This window comes from Artibeus jamaicensis, unplaced genomic scaffold (genome assembly GCF_021234435.1).
Source record: "Artibeus jamaicensis isolate MK-2021 breed Jamaican fruit bat unplaced genomic scaffold, CSHL_Jam_final contig_233, whole genome shotgun sequence".
NCBI lineage: Eukaryota > Metazoa > Chordata > Mammalia > Chiroptera > Phyllostomidae > Artibeus > Artibeus jamaicensis.
The window spans coordinates 56412501-56438538 of NW_026521486.1; the positions used below are offsets into that span (position 1 = coordinate 56412501).

A 26038-nucleotide genomic window follows, 5' to 3' on the forward strand; every position below is an offset into this window, starting at 1 on the left:
TTGCATGTAATTTTCACCGGCTTGAGACATGATCATGTTCAATAATTAGGCCTACACAGGGTTGAAAACAATAACGACGGTATTGTATAGATGGGGCTTGGGTTCAAAATGATACATTTTATTAAATGTGCAAAATAAAATGAAGTGAACTCTGTTCAAAAAAAGTACAAGACAGGTATTATTTAAAATGCTTTAGTACTCATTTTCAATAAAAAGAAATCTGGCATTATAAAAATACATAAAATAGCAATGGATTTATACCCTTAATTTACACAAGATTTTTTTTTACACAAAACAAAGTTATAAAATAGTTTAAAAAGAAATTCGTATGTGAAAGTTCCTCCCAGTTATAAAATTTGTATAAATTTTGGTAATTTTGGTCCATATGTATAAATAAGACATTTCATCCTTTTAAAATTCATAACTCCATTTAAAAACATAGGATTCTCTCTCTTTTAAATAAAAGTTCACGTGAGGTAGCAGTATGTCAGAACGCTTGGGCTGCCTTCAGCCTATGTGTCCAAGTCATAGGACTGAAAATGTGGAGTCCTGTGGTTTTCTAGGGTCTGTTTAAAGGTACATGTGTGATTCTCTGGCTGAAACTCTGTCCTTTCTTTCCCATCTTCCTCTGACTCAGAGTCCAAGTCTGGGGAAGAATGTGCTTTCACGTGAAAGGCTCCTGGCTGGCACTCCGATGGCTGCCCGAGGCTTGAAAAGGCATCCAGGTGGGGTCTCCTCAGAGGCTTTCCAAAGGTTCCTGAAAGAGAGAGACCCCTTGAGCATATGACTCCTTTTGCTAACCTGTGATCCATCAAAACACCATTTCAACTGCGGCACCGTACCCCATGAGCACAAATGAACATTTTTTGCCGGTGCACAGGATGGTACTCGCTGCCCGAGTGTGCGTGCCGTGCAGACGGAACGTACAGAATGGAGCTGAGGACTCTTACATCACTCTTACACACGCCCACTGAACCCACACGTCGCTGTTTTCCACCTCTCACGACCCGCAGTCGTCTTCACCACTGAGCAGTGCAGGTCGCCGACCTGGGTTCTCTCACCACCTCACCTTAGGACTCGGAGCCCAGTCTCCCTGAAGGGCGTTTGGACAGCAATGTACAAGGAAACCATGCCCGGGTACAGAAAGTACTTTGGAAATAACTCTTACGTTATGTTCTTTTTTTACTGGCAAAATACTGCTCAACTGACTCAAATTCTTGCCTCAGTGGTATAAAACAGACTATTTCCATTTTTTTCAAAAAGGAATATAAGTAATTATACTGTGACAAAACATAAAATGTCTTAATAGCTGGATGAAATATTTCCAAGTTCCATTTCTTCAACGACAAGACAAGTGGTGGTTTATTTCCCCCTATCTCCACTTGGTGTGCAGATGATCTCAGTTCTCCCACCTCCCTGGTCCCAGGCACTAGATTTAAAAAGTCCACAAACAGGTCTCGTGCCAGGCAGTGTCCACTGCTGCCACCGTGGGCTCCAGGGCTCTGCCGGTGTCCTTGCCAAAGGTAGTCCAGGCGGGCTGGCGAGCAGGGAGCTGTTGCCAGGTAGGACGCTGTCTACCCTTCCACTGTGGGTTTCGTTATAAACCACCAGACATCCCAAACCACAAGCACGCAGAGCACACAGCCCCACCCCAAAGGCTGCTGGAGCCCCAAAACCACTTTTTCCACACGGCTGACACACTGAGCTCCTCGGTCACTCCCAAAACCCTTGTGTTCGAGGCGAGGCCACACACAGTGCAGCCTGAAAGCTCCTAAGGTTTAGTTATGGATCAAACACGTAGTCAAGTAAAATCCCCCAAATCGGACTTTGCTTTCAGAAACACATGCTAACTAAGAGAATGGCAGAACAGAATCACTAAAAAAACCAAACTCTTTCCACCAGTTCAGCATGTGAAGCTCTCACTGCTCTGCCACACGCAACGTGGAGTGTGGGTCCCCAGGGGAGGCATCGCAGAACTCAGTGAACTCACCCATGAACGAACTACTCGAAGTAACCAATGCTGGCTCTGAACTTGGCCCAAAATCTAAAGAGGACTTTAGACACACATTTTTCACTCCAGGTCCTTCACTCTGAGCGTAAGTGGAGCTGATTAACTTCCTCACATGCGATGGCCACCCCGTGTCACCGACACTCGGTTCACAGGCTTCTTCTGCAGGGTGGAGACACGGGTAGCACTCCTTCTTCTTTGTGTGACTGGCCTCACAGGGGTCCACCAGGGCAGTTCTAGGGTCCGCGCCACGACCTTCCGTTTGGGGACAGTACCGGGAGGAGACAGAGTTAGCACTTCTGGAAATCTTTCAGGAAACAGAACGCGGATAAGAAAACCACTCACCTGTATGATAGGCTTCAAAAGGATCTGAGCCGTACACATTCCCCTTCAAACACACGGGGCCTGGGGACCCCAAAAAGGGACAAAGGAATGGATCTGTGGCAGCGTCCACATCAGCTTCACTGCTGTTGTCGATATGGCATGTCCCTTTAAGACAGATATCTCAGTCACTGAACCAGTTTTACGCAAGCATCATTCACTGTTCTCTTTACTTTTGGCATTTTCCATATTTATAGATGAAAACTTTGCATAGAGTAACACATACAGGAAGAAATTGCAGACATTCAGGATTTTTAAAAAATGTGCTGAAGTCTATGGACTGAGTAAACCTGTGACATCTGACCAACAGAGGACCTGGAGAAGCACTGCACCACACACGGCAACCTGTTTGCTGGCCCCACCCACATGCAAGAGAAACTGATTTGCATGGATACGGCAGCAAAGCACTTTCAGCTGAACCACAAGAGACCATCAGCTACCGTCCTTCCTCCGCAAAGTCACAGATGACCAGGACCACAGACTGGCACCTACCTAATGACCTCTTAATGCTGAGAGCAAAGAGGGGCTCATCCCACAACAAGTCCTAGTGGGAGTGTTTGAGCTAAAGAGCCCAGAAAGGGTAAGCCAGTTAGCAGTGGGCACAGCAGTGACATCGTGAGTGTTGGAGATGCTGTGTTGAGCCACCTGGCTGGGAAGCAGGACTTGATGGACTGAGCATGGGTGGTGTCAGAGCAGACACCACCCATTTGCAGAATGAGGATTCAGCAAAGCTGTTGACCTCCGGAGCTCCGAGCAGACCAGCCTCCGGCCCCAGGATCCAGGTGAGGGGGCATGAGTATGCTCCAGTTCTGTCCCTGTGACTTTCACAAAGGTCTTTTCAGCAAACCCTGCTGCCCTGGAGCAGGCTCGGGCCTCTGCTCTTTGCAATCCCATGAGTGCGGCAGCACATCCACTTAGGAGCGCAAACCTATGTGTACATCCTCTACCACTGCCTTACCAGGCACTTAGCAATCATTGGTTGAATTTTCTCTCATCCCCGACTAAACCGTGAAAACCAAAAAAATCTCTTCTTTTCCAAGTATGGAGTCCATCACAGAGCAGACACTCAACAAATGCTTGTGGGAAAATATGCCCAAATGTTTCAAAATAACATCAATAGCTCCCACCTGATGAGCCCTTAATATGGGCCAAGCAACATGTAGTTTTCCATTACCATTTTCTTTAATTTTCACAGCCTAACAGGAAAGTACTATAATTGCCTGAAGACACTGGGAGTGTCAGAAGTGGTTCTTAAACCAAGCCTGTGTTCTTTCTTATTTATGCTGCCTCCATTATGATTCTTAAAACTATACAGTTCTTAAAACAAGAGCCAGAGTTACATATTCCTAATAAAAGGATTCTTACATCACTCGACGTTTCAGAACACGCATGAAACAAGTCACCCTCATTTAAATAAGGTAGTGACGTGGACCCCAGCCTGTGGCGTCAGTGGTGTTATGGATGAAATGAGACAAATTCACATTGACTACTGAGTCCTGTGGAGGAAAGGGATGGCAGGGCCACTCTCTCAAGAGGAGAGAGCCTCGGCCCCGGCCTTGACAAGCTTTGATTGCTTTTCTGGGCACATTACATTGAGGATGGTCCTCATTTACTATGCACGGGTTTGCTTTAGGTGGTTACCTTTTACAGAAAACAAAGGAGAGGATGCTGGTAATCACATCACAGAAGAGGAATATTTGCAAATGCAAAGAGAAAAGTGGGTTGAATTGGTTACACTCATCCTTGGGAGGTTCAGCATAGAATTTAGGAATTTACTTTAAGGATATGCAGTGAACGTTTGCTGCCTCAATTCAGGGTGAGGCAGTTTTAGCAAAAAGCAAGCCTCAAAGTGGCCCAGGCACAATGCAGGCCTGATTTCCCATGGGAGAACCTATCCATGGGTGAGGGCCCTGTGCACTGGACCTCGCTTTCCACTGGCCTTTCCAAGTGGCAGCTGGGCCCATGCCAGGCCGAACGGTCTCCTATAAGGTAGAACACTCAGGGCCAAAGGATATTTACAATGTAAAGAAAATATTTACATTGCATGGAGGAATTAAATTTTACTTAACCTACTTCTCTCCTTTTATTGTCAGAAATGAAGATTCTCCTGGCATTTAAGAAACTTCATTTAATATTAGCTTTGCCGAGGATCTTCTGGAGAAAATTAATATTATATTTGAGCCTTCCATCAGATTATTTCAAAACAACTGCAGCCCATGCTCATTTTGTACACTCACCGTTACCATCGTGTTGTGGTAAGAAAAATCCACCCCCCGAAGAAGTGACGAACTGGTGGTGGCTTCCACTTTCTGAGGACACGTAGCCATCCTGTCTATCAGCCAGTGTCCCCTGGGACGACAGGTAACTGGGGATATCTGCTGGCAAGTTGGTCTCATCTACAACACAACAGCAGCATCCCATTAACTGAGAAGCCTCACGAGTGCCCCACAGGCTTCCCTGAGGTACAGTACAGGCTTCTTTCAATCACACTGATCTGCCCCTGCAAAACCGTCTGGACTGTGTGGTACTCAGGCAGGCAAGTCAGGGCTCTGCGGCCCCAGGCAGTCGGAGCTGATTTTCCACATTATCACCTGTGGGATGCCCCACCCACATTTCGAAGACAACAAATGTTTAAAAAGAAAGGCTTAAGAATTTTCACGGGAGAGTATCTGAACTCTTGAGTCAATCTGGGTTTCTGCTGTAGCCCTGACTGAGTATTATTCACTGATAGTGTGCGCACAGCTCTCTCCCACGAACAACTGCTGTCCTCTCTAGATTCTGTCGCACACACAACACGATGAAAACCTACAACGGAGTGTAAGCCTCCCAAGTGAAGGGACGGTTCCTGGTTTTCCGCTACCATCTTGCGAAGGATTTAAGCTGACTTCCACTGGGTCTCACAGCCAACAGGATATTCTGATCAGGCTCTCACAAAAAGCACTAATCTTTAAATATCAGCTGCATTTTGGGCCAGGGTGTTATTTTTAGCCAACCACAATTCTGCAGCTGGAAACAAATGAGTCACCCTCCTGACGTGGCTGGGACTGCAGGACGCCCTGCAGACGAGAGTCACCGGGATCGCACGCACGCACACGCCCGCCGAGCCCGAGCCCGAGCCCGGCCCGCTTGCGCACCTGTGTTGGTGATGCTGCAGTCTTCGTTCCTCCGCCTCGTGTGGTATATGATGACCACCCACACCAGCGACGTGCCCACCACACAGCAGACCACCGCTATGATCACGATGCCCACGGTGGCCCAGCCGTCATCGTCTAACGACGAGGCAGTCATCTGAGGGGAGTCACAGGTCGGAGTAGGGATCACACTGAGGCGTACGTGGCCCCGCTCGGTGCCGAGGGTGTTAGACATTTCGCACGTGTACTTCCCAGCATCGCTGACGTCTGAGTCCACAATGATCAGCAGCTGGTTGCCTGCTGCAAAAAAGTGCCTCTCGGTGACCACCAAAGGGCTGTCATCCTTGGTCCAGTTCAACCTGGGAGGAGGGCTCCCTCCGGCGATGCACTGCAGGACGGCCGTTTCCCCCTTGGTGACGGTGCGGTCCAACAGGGGCCGCAAAAACGATGGCGTTTCTGAAATGAGAAGTTACGCTCTTTATCTCTTAAGTGAAATGACATTTTGCAGTAGACCCAGTGCTTGGATTGATTCAAATTGCAAGGTAAATTTTTATTCTCCCTCAAGTTACTATGTATGCTTCTTTAAGAGCCCAAACATACACAACATTGGGGATCTCATTTCATTGTTCCGCCGTCAATGAGTCTTAACGCCTGTCACAGTTAACATTTACTGTTCTTTCACCTCCACCCCCCTCACTCTTGACAAGGCTGGGGAATGGTGGGGGAGGGGCGGCAAAGCTGAACATTTTAGACATTTTTTCAGAAACAGAAATATGTATAAACATAATGCCGAGCACAAGACTGTGTGGATGCATTAAAAAATCAGAACATCACAATTTTTTAAAGAGAAACTTTCTGGTGCTACGTGTCCAGTCCTATATTAAAATTCTGAAAAAATGATTTGCTTTTGTTACTTGGTGTTAGCAGGTTACTTGAACTCCTTTAAAGGGACACATATGATTAACATGTTCATGTTTTTAAAAAGCATCTGTTTCAGTAAAAGAAATGAACTCCAATTTTCAGAATGCTACGGTTAAGCCAAGAAAAGACAACAGGTCCCTCCCAAAATGTTCATATATTTATTATCTCATTTTTTCTTTATAGTGTGAAGGTATCAGTGGAACCCTGGTTGGTATAGCTCAGTGGACTGAGCACGGGGCTAAGAACCAAAGGGTCACCAGTTCAATTCCCAGTCAGGGCACATGCCTGGGTAGTGGGCCAGGTTACACCATAGGCAACCACGCACTGATGTTTCCCTCTCTTTCTCCTTCCCTTCCCCTCTCTCTAAAATAGATAAATAAAATATTTAACAAAAATAAGATATCGGCGGAGACTGCATGATTTTGCAGTAAACCCTGCAGGAAAGGGAAAGCATTTCCCCTCTCCTCGGAAGAGGGAGCGGATCCACCTCACCAACCACAGACTTGAAGGTGGAACACACTCCTGACTTCGAAGCTTCTGCAGAGCCATGAGTTCCTCCCAGGAAAGGGGCCCCGTCCTACGGATGGTCTCCCACCCTCCCAACGGAGGGACTCTGGGTGAGCCAGCATCTTTACGGCTACTTTACATCATAGGGCAAACATCCAGTTACCTAGGACAGTCAGGGTTGCATTGGCAGAAATGCTTCCTGCACTGTTTTGAGCGGTGCAGCTGTACACGCCGATGTCCTCTATCTTCACATCCACGATGAAGAACACGTCATCCTCGGGCATCACGTGCATGCGTCTCTCCCTCGCGGCGGGGAAGTCCGTGCCTCCGTCCTTCTGCCAGGCTATCTGCGGGGCCGGGTGTCCCAGGGCAGCGCACTCCAAGCGCGCCATGGCCCCCGCGCGGATGGTGAGGTCCATGGGGGTCTTGGTGAAAGAAGGGAGCACTGGGATCCGAAAGACAATGTGGGCGTTAGTGCTGCGGGGGTTTAGAGGTTCCCTTTCCTTCTTTTCTGAGACTTACATGACCCTGACACAGGTAAGGCGGGGTTATTTCTGATCACAAGACGAGGAATCGAAGGCTGTGAGGAAAGACTAGGTGGCCCCCTCAAGGTTACGGAGCCACGAAACGACACGGTCAGGGTGAATCGCAGGTCACCTCATCTCGGACGGGAGGTCTTCCTGCTACATTCCCGTGTCCCCAGCAGTCACTCATGAGATCTTGGGCAAATCAATGTGTATCTCTGTGACCTGACCACTCCACCTTTTTTCTTACAAATCTCACCTGGCTCTAATACTCTATGACTCTAAATGTGCTTTGTCCTACACTTTAAACTCAAAACGGTTCTGTGTCGGGCCTCAGCAATCAGTCGTTCGAAGCGTTAACAAATCATATACACACTCTTTTCCCACAGGAGATAACACATGATTCCACGACAAATGGCAAGGATCCTACCGTAGAACTGCATGAGTGCCTCGCAGAGCCAGCGATGATGTATGTCTTTTATAAACTGCATTACTTAGTGCTTACTGTATTCTGGGCATTCTGCTAAGTGCTTCACATGAATTTTATTTAATGATTATCAAACCTCTATAAGGTAGGTACTATTCTCTCATTGACAGGCGTACCATTGGAGGCACAGAGAGAGTAAGTAACTGGCTCAGAGTCACACAGTGATACGCAGAAGTGGCAGGATTCAAACCCAGATCTCTGTGACACAGGCGGTATGCTTTAACACTGCGCTCGTGGCCTCCCAAATCAAATTAGCACAGTGTGAACTCCCAAAGAGCTTAAAATGTCTGGGTCATCTCTGGGTACCCACCATCCCGTGTACGGGGTGGATGCAAAAAATGCTTGATCAGATACAGATAACCAAGAATCTGAATATTGTGGTATGAGCGGTAGGGGAATAAAGGGGTTTGGAAGAGCACTACGAGGGCAGAGGGCAGGCGCAGGAGTCAGAGGGAGAGGAAACCAGGTGCTCTGTTTCTAAAAGGAGCCTTGAAATGCAGAAGGCAAAGTCAGATCACATACTGTTCACTGTCAGCTTGGCTTTGACGGAGTAGGACGAGCCGAAGTGGTTGGAGATGACACACTGGTATTTCCCTTCGCTGGCGAATTCCACGTTGCGCAGCCGAAGAATGGTGGTGTACTCCATCACCTCGCCGCCGTGGGCCCGCAGGTGTGCGTAGTTTTCCATCTCGGCATCGTGCAGCAGCTCGTTGTCCTTTTTCCAAGCGAAAGTCATGGGGGAGTCGCTGCTGCTGGCGGCCGAGCAGATAAAGCTCAAATTGGAACCTTTTATTGCTGATTGTGTTTCCGGCTGAACCGTGATCTGGGGTTTAGGGAAATCATCTGTTCAAAATGGAGAGGAGGAAACAGAACAATTTGAAGGCTTGAGAGCCCAAATGCTACTCAGATGTGAACACCAAGAAACTCAAAACCGACAGGGGCTTGGGTTTTACCCTTTGTGTGTGTGTTTCACAGATGGACTGGCAGCCCCAGTGTTGAAACGCCAGCCTGGGAGAGTGTTTATAAAGGAATTCATTCACTTCAAGTAGAGATGGAGAGCTATTTATCAATCATTAACTCAGAGAAGACTGTTATTTGGGAACATGGTCTATCCCAGACCCCCTGTGCTTTTTAAAATATAAATACAAGAAAAAAATCAGTTAAGAAACTCATAGACCACCTATAAATACTATCGGAACTTCAATTCTCTCTCTGTTCTTCAAATACAAAGAAGCAGCAAAATGAAAAAAATCAAACATCAATAATGATAATCAATATCACTAAAGACAGCAATTAACACCCCATTTACCAAAAACAGAACCCATATTACAAGCAGTAATTTGTAGGTAGAGCAGAAGAAACCCATCCTGTCGTGAAAGAAAAAGCCCTCCGCAGCGCACCGTGAGAGCCTGGCGTGGCCTGCAGCTGAGAGCGGACCATCCATCCAGCCGCAGGGAGCTGCACTGTCAGAGCTACATTGTAATTAGAGCTAAGCAACTCTTTCATTGCAGTTATTTTTAGTTCTGTTACTTTTCGGAAAAGTTACCTTTTAGAACTCCAGTTTCTCAGAGATGGTCTAAACCGAGAAGAGAACATCTTAGATCTAACGCATGTATTATCTGGGTTCTGAAAAAAGTACTGCAAAAATAGTGAGTGTGTATATGTGTGTGTGAGAGAGAGAAAGAGGAATGGGATGTGGGGGATGCTCTGATAACTCCAATGCTGCTGATTTCCAATGCTGTGTCTGCATGTTAGTTTCTTCTTTTGAATGATGGTCATAGGGTTCTCACCTGGTAAATGAGTGTTCATGTCCACATGGAGGGATGCGATATTATGGATACTGCATATACAGGGATAGGCAAAAGTAGGTGTACAGCTGCGAATATGTGAAACACGGGGTTTGTTCCTGTGTTATTTATTACTGTACTATTTCCCCCATGAACAACTGTACACCTCCTTTTGCCTCACCCCGTTTGTCTCAAAGTAGTGAAGAATTCATATCTTGGAAACAGAGAACTGTGAAAACAACTCAGGTCCCTACAGATAAATGCCAAAAGCTTATTTAGATCCCAGGGCTACATCAGACGTTTTACTTCCAGAAACTCTTGGCACTGTTTAATGCTGGAACCTAAAATATATATACATTTTTCTTATACTTATTTAACCAATCTTAGGGGAAACATTTTAAAATAAATTTTTAAAGACCAATATAAAATTAGGTTCTGTAATATCTTAATGCACATGCTAACTAAAATTTAAGCAAAAGCTGACTTCATGTTCTATACACCCATTTCATTCGGCAAAGGTCTCCATGGCAGTGAATAGTAAACAGTGGAGCGTAGTAGACAGCAAACGGCATCAAAAAGATAAACTTGGCTTTTTGACCCAGATCTGCTAACTAGCTGGGTGACCTTTGGATAAGCGGATTTCTAATGCTGAAATGCTTAGGTGCTAAAATAAGAGACCATAAATTTACTCATAATAAATTCAAACTTTCATGACTTGAAATGCCTTACCCACCAAGAGTAAAAATTTTAGCAGCCTGTAAATCACTAACTAATAATCTGCTCTTTCTCCTCCACATAAACCGCATTTGCACAGGGCTCACGAGAGCCTCTCAACAAGCCCCGGAGCTGGAGGGAGCAGGGTTCCCGCTTCATACAGGCAGGGACGGAGGTCTAGGGAACTTAAGCAGAAGGGCTGGTCCTACATCCTCTAATTCCCCAGAGATCCAACGTCATTCTCCTTCCACCAAACCCCCCTAATGCCAAAACAAAGACCATGAAAACTCTCCTTCTCGTCGGTAAAATTAAAATAATAAGCAAACTACAGATCCGTTTTCATCTACCTGAGCAGAAATAAAAGCTTTACTAAAAGAGCGTAAATGTATTCCAATGCATTATGGGGACAAATGGGAGAAATAAGAAGGAGAAAGAATAAAAGGCCCAGGCAACAGCTCCACTCACCACACACAAAGCCATCGGGGCTGACAGTGAAAATGCTCCTTCCCTTCAGCAGCTGGGGGTGGGCACAACTGGCGTTCACAAAGCTCTGAAAGTTGTTTTCCGCCACCCACTGCGGGAGCCATTTCAGTTGGCAATCACACAAAAGGCTTGATGTATTTAAATGCCTGAGGAGAGTAATTACATTCAATTTGTTTTATATGAAATGCAGCTTTGCTCAAGTAAGCTAAACTCCAGTAAACACTAACAAAGCAGTGAATAGGGAAACACACATCCCAGGTGGAGATATCCGACGGTCTGTCTTAAGATGCAAGAAACGTGCCTGGCACAATGTTTTTGTTGTTGTTCTTGCTGACCCACTGAGACAGAAGTGCTGATCTATCAAAGGTACCTTACTACTGAAAACTTGTTACTGTGACCAGGCCCGTCGGACCTCACAAATTCAAATGACAAAGCCATCCCAGAAGGAAAGAGAAACTACTCTTTTTGACGAAAGGAACCACGTTGCCTTTCATTACTTTTTGCTTTCCTTTTGCTTCCTGGTGTGAAAGTCAAGGGACACTGAGCACAGGCCGGACGTGTCTCACGGCGGCCTAAACTAGGATGGCGCCTCCCGCGGTGGTTTTCCCCTCTCCACTGTACTGAAAAGGCAGAAGGAAAAGCAAAGCTTACAGTTGCTGAAGTTTCTTCATTTGTGAAAATGCGTTGCCTTGTAATGACATGATTGCGTTGTCACTCAGGTCTCTGAAAATAATCAGATCAGATACATCAGGCGCAAACGGTGGTCTCGGCATGCCTTTCACCAAACCCACGCTGGACGGCCGACCCCCGCAGCGCCCACGAGGAAGCCGGCGCTGAGCAACACGGTTGCCTGCCTCAGGGGCTAGTTCAGTCATAGTGAGAGATTCTGCTTCCATGACCACTTACCGGTCACTGGACTCACAAGGGCCCAAGCTATTCTGCTATATTATTTTTATTGAATTTCTCATTATTCAAGTTAACCATTAGTACCTTTTAAGTACACAAAGTGCTCGTAATGATGCTTTTAAAAGAACACCACATATAGAATACTTGCTATGATACGCACTGTTAAGAGATTTACATATACTGAGTATTACATTTACTCCTCACAGCAAACCCAAAAGGTGGCATTATGACCTTGCTCAGCAGGAAAGGGACGCTAAGATTTGAGCCCAATTATTTCAAAACCTAGGCTTAATCACCAGCCTAATTCGGCCACACACAACTCGCTACTGTAAAGATGGTTACTTGTTTAGACAAGATGTACTTGCTAAAACAAACACACACTTCGGGCAGAACATTTACATGACAAGCAAATATTTTGGGCTGGTTTTGTTTTTAACTAGTACTTCCAAGCAGTTTGAATGACTTAAAGCACTCTCCACAACGATTACTGCTCTGTTTTCCTTTACAAGGGTCCGAGTATATAGAAAGGACTGTGAATGAGACAAATGACCGTAAAGACAGAATGACCATGCAAACGTGGGCAGCAACAGAGGCTGGGAGAGTCAGGAAGGTTCAGAGACTTGAAGCAGAGGCTAATACTCCACTGACCCAGTGATACCACTTTCCCAGAACTGGACTGGGCCCCACGGCAAAGCCTTTGGCTCATTTCTCTTGTTGCAGGGAGTCCAGCCGTGCTGCTCTGCCCTTCCCAATTCTGCGGTGCACAGTCGTTCTGCACAACCCGAACCACTGCACAGTCACCGTGGCTCAACATCCAAACCCCTCCACCTGCCAAGTGTACCAGAGGCAGCGGCAAGGTGGGTCCCAGAAAACAGCTAAGTCTTCACTCTCGACACACAGCACAAAGGACGGTACAAACCCAAAGCACATTTTAGATCATAACTTCTTTATGTAAGTGATTACATACTAAAATTTCTGGCCATAAGCATTCCTTGCTGGTCAGGGTGAAGTATTTATGTTGCTTTGTACTTCTACTGTGCAAGTATAAGACATAAACTCATGGCCACAGGCAGCTGGTTGGCTCAGTGCTCACGCCAGGTTTTGATTCCCATCATGGTTGCCTCATCTGCTCTCCTAAAGCTGAAAATAGTTAAGCCCCTAAATGTCGATTCAAAACTGTGTGCCAGGAGTTATCCTGAGAATGGCCGATGGCAGAGGTGGTGAAGGGAAGAGCTTATGAGAGGCAGGGACACCGTGAAAACTCAGGCAGCCCTGGTTTGAGTCCTGCTTCTGCCTGTGGCTGACTGATGGGTTAGTAGCAGAACAAGAAAAAGGACTATAAAGGGGGGAAAGCAGGTGGTACGTTTTATAACCAAACATCAGCAATGACAAATGAACGAAAACTCTGAAAGTAGTTTTAATAACCTCCAAGTGTCATTCTCAGGAACTATAGGGACTATTTTTTGTATCTTTAATAGGGTTCTTGTGAGGATTATTTGAGGCTACATATAAAAACTTTGGCATAATGCCTGACATGTTGTGGGTGCATACCAAATGGCAGTTTTCTAACTTTTTAATTTATTTTTATTGATTTGGTGGGGGGTGATCAGAGAGAAAGAGAGACATCACTTTGTTGTCCACTTGCTGATGCATTCACTGGTTGCTTATCGTATGTACCCTGACCAGGGATCGAACAAGCAACCTTGGCCTATAGGGCGATGCCCTAATCAACTGAACCACCCTCCAGGGCATGAATGATAGTTCAAAAAATATATACCACTAGTTTAGAAAAATAACTAAACAAAAGCCAAGAATAATTTGCAGGAATCTCCTTAAATGCAAAGGAAAAGGTGTGTCTGGATGCTTCCAGACAGACACCGACAGGTGAGTGGGCAGGTAGGCGGGCAGACAGCAGGTGAGCAGATGTGTAAATGCACTTCCTGGTACGAAGAGGACGCCAACAAGATTATGTTTCAGTTTGTTTTACCTTTCAGGCCACATCAGTGAACACCTATCTTAGTCTACCTGTAGGGAAACTGAATGCCGGCTACTCACAGATGTTCTAATGCATCCAGACCGGCGAAGGCTTTTTTGGTAATAGATCGAATCCGGTTTCCCTGGAGGATTCTGAAAAAAGAGATTCCCATTGGAACAGTTAATATAAGCCAGTTTGGGGGTAGAATTCTCATGCAAACCACTGCTCTTGAAATCATTTGTGAATACTTTATTTTTTTGAGTTAAACAAAATAGTCCATACTATCTACTTCAGTGGTACGGTTCAGCACGGTTTCCACAGCATTCAAAAAAGAACCCAGCAAAAACAGGCAATCAATAAATCGTACTGATGGCTAAATGAAAGCAGTGCCTTTCAAAGTCTCTTTAGGAATGGTTAGCCATCACTATGGGTAGAAACTTTACTCCAAGTGAATTTCCTCAGCACTCTAATAAATGAAGCGGATAACAGTGGAGAATGTCTCTGTGACCTCCCTACTCATGAATATCTTTATTATCCACTGAAGTTTAGGGGTACATGAAACTCAATTTGAAAACCATCGGCTTAAAATACAAAATCTGGCCATCTGCAGAGCCGTTTTATGGCTAAATGTAAGCATGTTTTTATCGCTTGGAACCTACGTCTGTCACCAGTAGATACTGGGTTACCTCATTTAAAAATTTCTGTGAGTAGAGTGCAATAGTAAAAATTTCAAAATGTTGAAATTTTACACAATGATAATCTTAAGGGTCTAAGCACATAAAACAATGATAAATTCTTATCTAGATATTAAAATAAGTTAAAGAAACCAGTTGAATAAAACCCTTATACCAAAGAAGAAAAGCAAATTAACACACTTCTTATATAACAGCACTCATTACGGGAAATGACAAAGGATATCAACCGGATTAAGCACCTATTTCTAAACTCTTTAAGTTTGTGGAACTGACTTAATTAAGACACAATGTTTATTTTAGGTCAAAGACTGAGTCACATTATGAGGCGAATCTCATACTCACAGCCGCCTCAGTTTGTCAAGCCCAGAGAAAGCACCGTTCATGTCCTCAATAGTCCAGGAAATTTCATTATTTTTCAGATCCCTGATATTAAAAAGGAATGTTACTAAAACTGGTACCAAGTACTTAACAAAAGATACAAGCATTCTCTTAGGGATACACTCAGAAATCTAAGACTGCCACCCAGGTGGCATGTGATTTGCAGTGAAGTCCTCCTAATTCCCACATCTTCTGCACGCCTTTCCAAACAAGAGAAAATTCTCCCTCTTTCCACAACACTTTCGGTTTTTGCCCAGAATCAGGACAGCTCACTCTGGCTCTATTAATTCCTCTATCAAGATGACTAAATCCTGAAAGACTTGAAAAGTCTGAAAAATACATTAAACTTTTAAACCACTGTTCCAACCACATAAGCAGAGTTTGCCAAAGCATACAGTATGTCTTTCAATTATGTAATGCTTCAAGTAGACAACACAGCAAAAGTTTCTGACAGCGCAAAAATCGCCAGCCCATTGCGCAATGTTAAAATTAGTGTTTGAGAGATTTTTCAAAGGTCAGTTAGTCCAGTTCCCTCTTCTTGCTCTTGGACAGAGATCAAATCTGGAGGTAACTGGTATGATAAACAGACATCCTCCTTTGATGACTTTGTATATCTTTTTGCTCTTGGTAATTTTTAATCTGCATTTTATAAAAATTAGTGGACTTAAAATTGTTTCCCTCTTGAGCAGTTAGCAACTTCCTGGAGATCCCGAGAAGGCTAACTATAATCACCCAAACAATCTGATCACTGTCTTTTTTTAATCCCTTTAAGAAACCCATATGGATGAAATGGACTGATTTTAATCAAACTGATCTGGGAAAGATTAAGACACTACTTCTAAGGCTATACACACTTCCTTCACAACAAAGGAAATCTGCTTGGAGAAAAGTGGGCACATTTAGGAACCAATTAGGTTCACGTATGGAGAGCAAAATGTGTAACTTACAAAGTCTTTAAACTGGAAAGCCCCCGGAAGGCGCAATCAGCAATGTAGCTGACTTGGTTGTTCCCAATGTGCAGGGTATTTAGCAAGCTGAGGCCCAGGAAGCTTGAATCATCCAACCTCGATAAGTGATTGAAAGTTAGGTCCCTGTAAAAGAAAAAGGAAAAAAAACCCCCACATATAATAGCTTTTACTTTCTAATGCAACACAATGATTTGTTAAACAACAACAATGAAAAGACAGGTAATATGTGTAACCACAATAATCCTTATTCTAAAAGGCTGACTCCTTAATAATACCCAGGTAAACATTATTTATAATCCCAGTAATTTAAAAAAGTCTCTTTATTTGAAAATAACCATCATCGCTTTAGCCCACGCACCACAGACCCGAAACAGCAGAGTCGGCTTCAACTTATCAGGACAAAAATATGACTAAGTTGCATGTGAAAAAAAAGCTGTCACCTTGGAAACTGTTATGAACATTTCACAGATCAGTGGTAAGAAGCTCATGCTCTGGCATGATCCCTGTTCTCAAACTTGAGAATAAAAGGCAACTCACAGCTCACTGAGTTTCTGGCAGAACTCCCAGGCATCAGGACTGATCCTGCTGATGGCATTTTGGCTGAGGTGAAGTTCCTGCAGCATCAGCAAGCCATAAAGCCAGCCTTTGGTAATCTCTGTGAGGTTGTTATGGTCCAGCTGCCTACATTTACAATGAGAATCAAAAGCGGGATCCAAAGTTCATTATCGAGTCTTTTCAAAGGGGACATGTGAAGACAACCTATTACTATTGTTGCTAGACATTTAGCTTTTGTTGTATGAAGACATCAGCAGAAAAGACCACATGCTTATAAATTTCTAAGTTGTTTTACCTGAAACAAAACTAAATTATAAACGATTGTTGAACATGGAATTTCAAATAAAAGCTACTGAGTGTTCAGAGGTCATGCAACCTGAGTAGGAATTGCCAGGTCCCACACTTACAAGATCTCCATGTTGCTCAGCCCCCAAAAAGCTCCATCCATAAGTCTTGTTACTCCATTTCTCTGCATTTTCAGAGACTTCAAAGCTCCGAGCCCTTGGAACGTGAGTCCATCTACGTTTTTAATCTTGTTTCGGTTCAGCTCACTGCGTTAAATATTACAGTGAACTAGTTAGCTCATACGACAAATTCTGGAGGTAGTAATAAATGTCACACTACTACAGTACAGTGAAACCAGCCAGCATTAAATTACATGTGGTCTTAAATTTCTAAACATTTTAATTGAGACAAATTTTGATTTAATAGCAGTAAGTGAATTTCCTTCTGAAATGTGTGATGTATTTCTGGAATGATAAAACACTGAAACTAGACCACACTTTAATTTCGAAACTGTGTCCACTCAGTATAAAAGTAAACAAATTATTATTTGTCTTTGAGTTCTCCAGAATGAGAATGATGCATGTGACCTTCAGCCATGAGGTTCATTCAGGAACAGGGAGGTCAAGTTTATCCTACTCAGTCTGCTTACACAAGTCGGTTCCTCTTGCGCTTCTTCACATTTAGTGCTTTGTCTTTAAGGCAGTCATTCTCAACCTTGCGTGCACACTGGAATCACCTGGGAGTTTTAAAAATTACTGAGGCCTGGATCTTACCCCCAGAGGTTCCCATGTAATTGGCCTAGGGTATGGCCTGGGCATTGGGATTTTTAAAAGCTCCCCAAGTGTCTGTAACGTGCAGCCGAGGCTGAAAACCACTATTTTGTAGGAGCCTATGCACAGATCATTCAACCAATACTAACGAGACAGTTCTTTACAGCCACCTAAGCCATCAGGGCCTCCTGGAGTTGTTGGCATTATTCTCATAAACCCCAGCTATCGTGAGGCCCCAGGGTTTCTTCTGTCCCACCACGACGCCTCAGCACACCGCTGTTCGATGATTACCCTGTTCACTCTCCTGGTAACAGCCCCACAGGCCTCGTTGGGCAGGAGCTTGTTCTAAGTGACTTCTAAGGCTTGTTCTGATTCGGCGATTCTACCACTCCGGCTCTCAAAGGGAAGATGGCCACATCCTTGCTTCTAAACTCTTTCTGCCACATTGTGGATTTTAGAGAACAGACACCAAGGGTTTAGAGGAGATGAGGAAACATCATCACCTATGAGGATGTTGTACTTACAGGTGTTGCAGTTGGGGCAGTTTAAACATCTTGGGTGGAATAGCGGAAATTCGGTTCCTGTTCAACTTCAGTACTAGGAGTGTGGTGGCCAAACTGTCAAAATAGCCAGGTTCTATGGCTGTGACCCGGTTGCTGTTGATGTACCTGTTGAAAGTTGGAAATGAGCTTCTCTTTCTGGTTGCTTTGGGGAGACAGAGTGCACGCATGACCTGTACTATAGTGAATCTCCAGAGAACCTAACCACCACGTGTACCAGTGGACACTTCAGATAACCGCTCCTCTGGTCCCTGTGGACCAGGACTGACTGCAGTTCACACACACTGGCAGGGAAAGAATAATTGGAACATCTGAAGACTATAAAAATTTGTTAGAGATCTGTATCTACTTTTTTTTCTAATTTTATTTATTTTTTAGATTTTATTTATCTTTAGAAGGGAAGGGAAAGAGAGAGGGAAAGAAATATCAATGTATGGTTGCTTCTCATGTGTCCCCTGCTGGGAACTGGCCTGCAACCCAGGCATGTGCCCTGACTGGGAATCGAAGCCCAATCCTTTGGTTCGCAGGCCCGTGCTCAATCCACTGAGCTACACCAGCCAGGGCTGCTTATCTACTTTTTAAAAATTAATTTCACTTTTACTGACTTAGTAATAAAACAACAATGAAATGACGATGGTTTAATCTAATTTTTTTAAAAGAAGCATGTTGTACCCCACAAGTTTTCTTATCCCATCCATGAAAAGGGATGTCCCATTCTTTCATTATTCAAAGTATCAGAGTAAAATGAAGATCGTGGCTATTCGGACTTAGAGCAAATTATCAATCAGTAAAAAAGTTACACTTTTGACTCATCAGCAGTAAAAATAGGCAAAGTTTGTTATGTCTTAAAGTGGATTTTCTTATAACATGACATTTTCACCACAGGTAATAATTTTTGCTAAAGAAAAGTTGACTTACAGATATTTGAGTTGCAGAGGTGGAAATACAGTTTTAAGATCTGAAATATTATTGCTGCTGAGGTCCAATGTTTCCAGGGATTGAAAATGTTTCAGCTGTTCGGGTAATATTTCACCAATCTTGTTTCCAGCTCTGCAATGAAAAGATAGCAGAGGTAACAGGGGTCACAGTACAACAATCTGAAAGGCGAAAAATACTCTCCATTCCAAACTGGTTCTCCGAAAAAATGGAAAACCGATTGCTCTAAACAGCACTTTTGAAGTTAAGAGCATCTCTTTAGTCACTTTAATTTTGAATTAAATAGTATACCATAATATAAAAGTATACAAAAAACATTCCTATAAAAATCTGGGTGTGTCATCTGAATGACTTTTCTTTGTTATTTTGTTAACAGTCCTTCTTCCTTTTCATTTTTTTATTGCATGGCGTGTGAATGCCCAGCACCAACTTGGCATGTTTTGTTGCACTGATTCGTTAGTTCCCTCTTCCTTCCTGTTGCTTCCTAATCTACTTCTAATTCTTCACTCAGAAAGTGCCCACACTTCAGGTGCCAATGAACTTCAAATACTCATCAGATTGGGATGTTTTTAAAGTTATGACAGAGAGATCTCTTTAAGAAAGAGCAAGTTTCAATGCACTGCCACAGACTTCAAAACCAGGGAATATGTATGCTTCAGGGCTCTGAATAGTGAAAAGTATCACATAAGAGCACCCCAGTCTAAATAATCCCTGGGAGTAGATTTAAAATATTTGACATTAATGAACAGTCTTGACACCAAACCAGGATGTCCAATATGGGAGCCACACAAGCTCTTTAAATTTAATTAAAGCTAAATGTTTACATTCAATTCCTTCGTCACGGTCACCACATGTGCCTGGTGACTGTCAAATGGGACAGGGCCCATGCACAGCACATCCACCATCGTGAGACGTTCTGCTGGTGAGCACTTTAGACCACAAATTTTTTTAAAAAGGCCAAGGCAAAGCTCGTAAGAGGTCATCGATACAACAGGTTCTAAGGGGAAAGTCTGCATTAAATGGCCATCTTGCTAGAACAGAAAAATTAAACTGATAGGTGGGATATCTTAATTGTCACATTAGATCTTTACCTTTACAGGCAGGGGAAGATAATGTGTTGAGGTTGAAAAGCTGGGGAGATAACAGTCTCTTTACAAAAAACAAAATCTTCTCTTTACAACCAACCCCAAACAACGAGACAACCTGAAGGCTCTATGTACTACAGTCTGCAGAGGTCACGTGCCGCTGTTTCTACACACAGTCTATAGTTAACCTCCACTTAATGCGGAAACTTAGAAAATCCATTTCCTGTATGTACCTTTCTTACCCATACATGCATTTCCTTGCGCTCTGAGTTGACTAAGCTCTTCTGCATTATGGTAACTCACAGGCCTCTCACCACTCAGAAGGTTGCTGGGTTGGGTCCAACTGTGATGTACCCCCGAAGCCTGTGCGGCGGCGCTGTCACAGCCCTCACCCTGGCCGTCCTGTCTGTTACACTGTGAGCTCCCTCCACGCAGGGACATGTCTCCACCCCTGTCTTGGAACGTGTATAGAACTGTATCGTGTTGAGGACATATTATGAGATTCCAAGCCCTGTGCTAAGCATTTTTCAATACACGCATTTGCCATTTACTTGGGACAACCTTCTCTGGTACAGGTATCATAGTTCATTTAAAAATTAGGAAATTAGAGCTCTAACACAAATACTCTCAAAGTGCCTCACAGAGTAATTCCTTACTGGTCCCCAACCCATCCCTGAAATCTTGTTTCATAGCACACAGTTTCAGAGATACTTTGCCAGTAAGTCCTTATGAGGGGACTCACCTCAAGAAATGCCTACGACTTCCCACTCCTGGGGAAGTGCGGTACTTCTGGTTTCAAACTGATGTGGCACTCCACGCTGGCTCACTGAGCCCCCAGCATGCCCACACTGGGGACGCCCTGGAAGTGCCCCCAGCTGTGCGTGCAGCCTAGGTTGCTAAGAGGGGGCCCCAGGGGTCTGCATGTGTTTGGCACCCATCGGAGGAGCAGACTTCCTGACTACCTGCAAATGTCAGGGGCTGCCTCCCCCACAAGGAAGAACAAGGTTGTTAAGTCTCTAAGCAAACAACTGAGGAAGCTTCTCAAAATGGTGTTAAAATCCTCCATATGTTACTTTTAAGGATTGTGGGGGGATCTTTTGTAACCCAAGTCGTCGGAGAATCTAGCCTCCGTTTAAAGTAATGCTCTCTATACAGGGTAACAAGGTGATACAGACGGAGGGGCCAAGCTCTGTGATAACAGTCAGGTGAAAAACCACCATCACCACCACAACAAACCCACCAGAATCAGCATCTCCATGTACCAGTCACCAGTATGAAGCCCTGAAATTCCCATAAAGTCGTACAGACTTTGTTTAGAGTCAAGTCGGCCATGAGCTCTGATTTGGCCATTTTCCACATCTGGATTTGCCAGGGTAGAGAAAGACTCCTTGAGCCAGTGGTGAGGTAGAGGGTAATGCGAGTGAGACGATTAGTCAATTTCTAGGCCCTGGAGATGGACTCAGTCCAGGAGACAAGCTGCAGGGCCTTGGGGCCAGGGTGTGGGGGTTAAACAAAACCACGCTTCGGGGGACAAAGATGTTGTCTTAAACATACAACCCAACCGTCTGCATTACCAGGATGTCCACCCACAGTGGGGGGGCCCTGACGTGCCCACGTGCCCCTCCCCTCCCCAGCCACCACTTCCCATTAAACTGTGCATCTGGTTTGGGCCCCCAGGCTGTCTGGGGCTAGTACAGCTACACTTACATTTAACAACAACAAGAAAACGCTCAGCCTCAGATTTCTGCAATAAATGGGGCAAACTGGTGTTTTCGTGGGAGGCCCCAGACCACTGGGCCCCCCCCCCTGCGGCGGACCCACAGGTGTATATCACGTCAGTCAAATATGGCTACGAGTTAGATACCAGGCCATACAATCTTTGGTTTATGTATTCGTTTGTTTATAAGGTAATTATGAACAAGGCATTAAAACTGCCAATTACTTGAGTGACGAATAAAATTTTCCTTGCAGTTAAAGTACGCCGCAGCCAAAGCCAGCAATTTCCTGAGCTGCACACCTCCTAAACGGCAGTGTGAAAGTGCTCCACGAGGGACGGGCGCACACAGTGCTGGCTTTGTCAGCGCCGCTCCCCAGCACAAAAATCCCTCACACTGCAGGGATAATGGTCCCTGTATCGCAAAATCTCAACGCTGTCCTAATAGCGCTGAATCAGATCCAAATGCCAGTTTCATATTAGCCCTCAGACATAACTGGCACACGACTACCTGATATGTACCAACTACATTAAAAAACTGCTTTAAAAACTATTTTTAATCACCTAGAGCCCTCACTATAAACACATGATAACAGAGCGGTTCACAAATAGCCACTTCTAGAAGACAAAGATCCCATTCAAATCCAGTTTTTATTTCTCTCCAGATATGGATAAATGCCGAAATGGACGAATACATTGAAAGCACTGCAGTTAGTGTTTTTGGCAGGAAATATGCAGTGCTCTAACCAAAACCAAAACCAACCGCACGAATACCTTTCTCTATGACTTAAGTTAATGTGGAAATGCCATCTCTGCATTGTTCACCATCATGGTATGGTGCTGTAAGTATCGGAAGGCATTTTGGTCCCAGGCAAATACGCTGTAAGGAGTACGGACATTTTGGTCATCTATGTTTGTTGACAGTACAAGGCGTCCCGTGGTTAAATCATTGCCAAGGTCAAGTATAAGCAGTCCCCAGTGGACAAACACAGACCTGGGGTCTTGGTCAGGTGGAATGCAGAGGGTTCCTCAGGCTTCTCAGAGGCATTTCAGCCTGGGCTTCTGTAGCCCAACAATAATGGCTCCGCTTTGTTGCTAATTTCACCTTCCAGCCTACTTTGCCAAAGACCTTTAAAATGCAGAGGCAACCGTGACTTTCCATTTTGCATGGTGATATTTGCCCTGAGAGTGCTCAGGATCTATCAGTGAAGGAGACAGGTATGGGAGTGGTCACTGAAGCCATCAGTGATAAGGAAAGAGGACAGTAGAGGAAGAAAGCACAGCCTCCTACAAAGAGGTGGGCGGGGAATCAGCAAAGCTTCCCGGGGCCAGGCAGCAGCTAGTGTTCCAAGCAGAAGCAAGTGAGGCAAGGCAAGGCTTCTTCCCTTTGCAGAAATGAAAGAAAGCCTTGAGGGCTGAAGTGCAGAGTTCGTGGGGAGAGACTGGAGGAAGAGGAAGGTCAAGAGTGAGGCGATGGAAAGAGATGACAGGTCAAGTGGTAGCCTGTAAGCCGCATTAGGCATCTGGCCTCCAGGTCAAGATCAAGTACGGGGAGGGGAGGCTTTCAGATGGTGGGGCGACAACATCAGCTGCACATCTCAGAAAGGCTGCTCTGGCAGCTGTGGGTAGAAAGCCTGGGTGGAGGGCAGGCAACACCAGGTGCGGGAGCACCGCAGGAGGTGCAGAGGACAGCCGGTGGCAGGCTGGGATGCTCATGACTGTCCGCCTACCTATCCACTTGCAGGGTACAGCACAGTCATCCCCTGGCTTCCCAGGGCATGCAGGCTGTGCTTGCCTCCTCCCCTGACATACAAGCTACACTTTCCAGTTCCCTGGTCTCCGGCCACAGGGACCCAGTTCAGTGCTACTGGAGTTGCCACTCCCTCCATCTGTTAGCACAGTGTTTTGCAGCCCTGATACGGGAGGCCTCCTACAGCTTGGAGGCCCACAGACTACGGTTCTCTCTTGTTCAGGCGAGAGGTGCCCACTGGAAGAATCCAGTACATTTTAATGTGCCTATAATCACTAGGAAAATGGACAAAGGTATTATTCTCATAGACAAGGAATGTGCTTGTTTGTGCCGATCACCTCAAGTAAATGTAAACCCAGACTAAATTAGTCACAGTACAATATAACTTACGAGGTTATAACATACCACTTGGTATGACGGTGACTGGTTCTACTTTTTGACCCACTACAATCTCCAGAAAGCGTGAGTCTCCAAAGGACCTCATGAACTCTTAAGTGGATATAAATGTGGTAGTTGATTTCCAGAGTCTGAAAGGAGAGTCCCAGAGTGAAATACTCTTTGTTAAGTGAGGAACCAGAATATCAGGTTTTTTCCACACTGGAATTCCTGAACCAATTAAACTGTAACTTCCTGATGAATACGAAGTATCTGTCAATCATTTCAACTGTCTCCTACCTATTGCACAAGCTAGGAGGCAGCTTAGGGCTTTGTAGCTGTGATGAGTGTGTGTGCCTGGCATTTTCATTTTAGAGAGGGTGTGTGCAATGAAACCTGATTTGAAACCTTTCCTTATATGTTGCAATGCCTTCTTTTCTTAGAATGCATTTCTCTAACCACATCCCTTAAGTCCAATTCAGTTATTGAAGCTAACAAATTGCTGAATCTGTGGTCATTCCATACAACCACAGAGCAAGCACATTAACTGCACCGAATGGGAGCATCAGCCTGGCCCCAAGGAAATGCCGATTTCTATATATAACTTGCAAGCAACCAGTTTAGCATCATTTATAAAGGAATTACAAGTTGTTAAAGAAAACACTATATTTTGCAAACACATTAAAGGTCACTTACACTTTCAATAATAACTCTACTTCCCCCCCCCCCCCCCAAAAAAAAGAAACCTTCCTTGAAAACTATCTTGGCTGGAATAGTAACACCCCATAATGCTGGGCTTCTTTTAAACAGAGAGACTTGGCAAGCGAAGGGCCTCTCCCATGCAGATAAAAATAAAAACTCGGCTCATCTTTTTTTTTTTTTTCTAAAAAAGTAATTAAGAAGTTTCATTAAAAGAACACATGTTTAGACTGGTCCAGTGGTACTGGGGCATCAAAGAGCAAAGCCAAATGAGGCAATTTTAGCAAGGAGAAAGATTCTTGATTAAGAATTAATGATACTAAGCAGCAAATGAGCCACTGTGAGGAGCAAAGAGCCAGTTCTATCAGCTAAAAGCCAGGTCAATATAAAATATAATTATCTTTTGGATCGTGAACATTATAATGATGGCCACAATGTTTTAATACAATAATCAGGGCCCTATTAATATTCCAATTATAACACATGTTAAAAGTAAAAAAAAAAAAAAGAAATGAGTCAAAAACCCATTCGCGCCGCATACAAAACAACCCCTTTGATCCTCAAGTGTAAATTCAATTTAGTTCTTTATGTAAACAGAAATTTAAGAGCAAGTCTTTCAATTTAGGATGCCGAAGAACATACTTACTGAACAATTATTTTAATCTGAAACAATTTAATTATGTGCAATAAAATTTAACTCTAATTTAGTGAAACTTAAAAATCGTCCCTCTCTCTCTTGTGAGGCAGAGGGGTCCTGTGCAGCCATTTGGACACGCCAGGCAACTGTTACTGTTAAGCTGTGAGTAAGCCTGTTCCCATTAGGCTGTGGTTTTCTTGCGAGTGGAGAGAACTTCTAATTCATCTTCGGTTCCTCCGAAGACCGGATGAAATGAATGGGTTGAAGACCCAGAAGTGACCAGTCATGATTAGTCCAGGAACTCTCGGTATTAAGTTTGGATTAGCCTGCAAGGATTTATCTAAATTGTGCTTCAAGATGCTCACGTACGTCAGAAAATGTTAGGACCAAAAAAACGTCACCCAGAAAAAGTAAACGCAAAGCTGTGGTTCCATGCGCTACACAACCTATTAAATGTAGGAGTGTGCGCTCTTGCTTGCTTCGGTTCTGTCTCTCTGTCTCTGTCTCTCTCTAAACGGGATCTCTCTGAAGCAGCCATTCAAGCCACAGTTCCCTAGCAAAGGGATGTTGATTCGGTTCCTGGTTCTGTTTTGATTTACTCCACTTTTGTGGACCTTGATTTTCTCACCCGTCAATAGGCAGAAATGAAATGGAATGACCTGTCAGCCTCTAAGAAGCTGAGATTCTAGATGTGGATGAGAAACACTGCAAATGACTCGATTTGCTAAAGGTGTCCCATAATCGTCAGGCAAAAACGCAGCCTTTAGAGCACCTGGCCTCACTCTGCGGGGACCGCACCTCTCTGCT

At 44.4% G+C, this 26038-nt stretch overlaps 1 protein-coding gene across 1 annotated transcript in view; it reads right to left on the reverse strand.

The window, feature by feature from the left end:
• The window catches only part of LRIG3 (leucine rich repeats and immunoglobulin like domains 3), a 46164-nt gene that overhangs the window by 1990 nt on the left and 18136 nt on the right, over positions 1-26038 (reverse strand). Inside the window, exons 4-19 of the mRNA XM_037168005.2 lie at positions 18954-19085; positions 18000-18143; positions 16828-16971; positions 16403-16546; positions 15845-15988; positions 14862-14942; positions 13905-13976; positions 11595-11666; positions 10926-11089; positions 8482-8802; positions 7112-7393; positions 5524-5976; positions 4627-4785; positions 2354-2497; positions 1991-2263; positions 1-757 (exon numbers count right to left, since the gene is read on the reverse strand). The exon at positions 1-757 is cut by the window's left edge and continues 1990 nt beyond it. Of these exons, the coding sequence (XP_037023900.2) occupies positions 513-757; positions 1991-2263; positions 2354-2497; positions 4627-4785; positions 5524-5976; positions 7112-7393; positions 8482-8802; positions 10926-11089; positions 11595-11666; positions 13905-13976; positions 14862-14942; positions 15845-15988; positions 16403-16546; positions 16828-16971; positions 18000-18143; positions 18954-19085 (2974 nt within the window). The 3' untranslated portion in view covers positions 1-512. The remainder of the gene's footprint in view (positions 758-1990; positions 2264-2353; positions 2498-4626; positions 4786-5523; positions 5977-7111; positions 7394-8481; positions 8803-10925; positions 11090-11594; positions 11667-13904; positions 13977-14861; positions 14943-15844; positions 15989-16402; positions 16547-16827; positions 16972-17999; positions 18144-18953; positions 19086-26038) is intronic.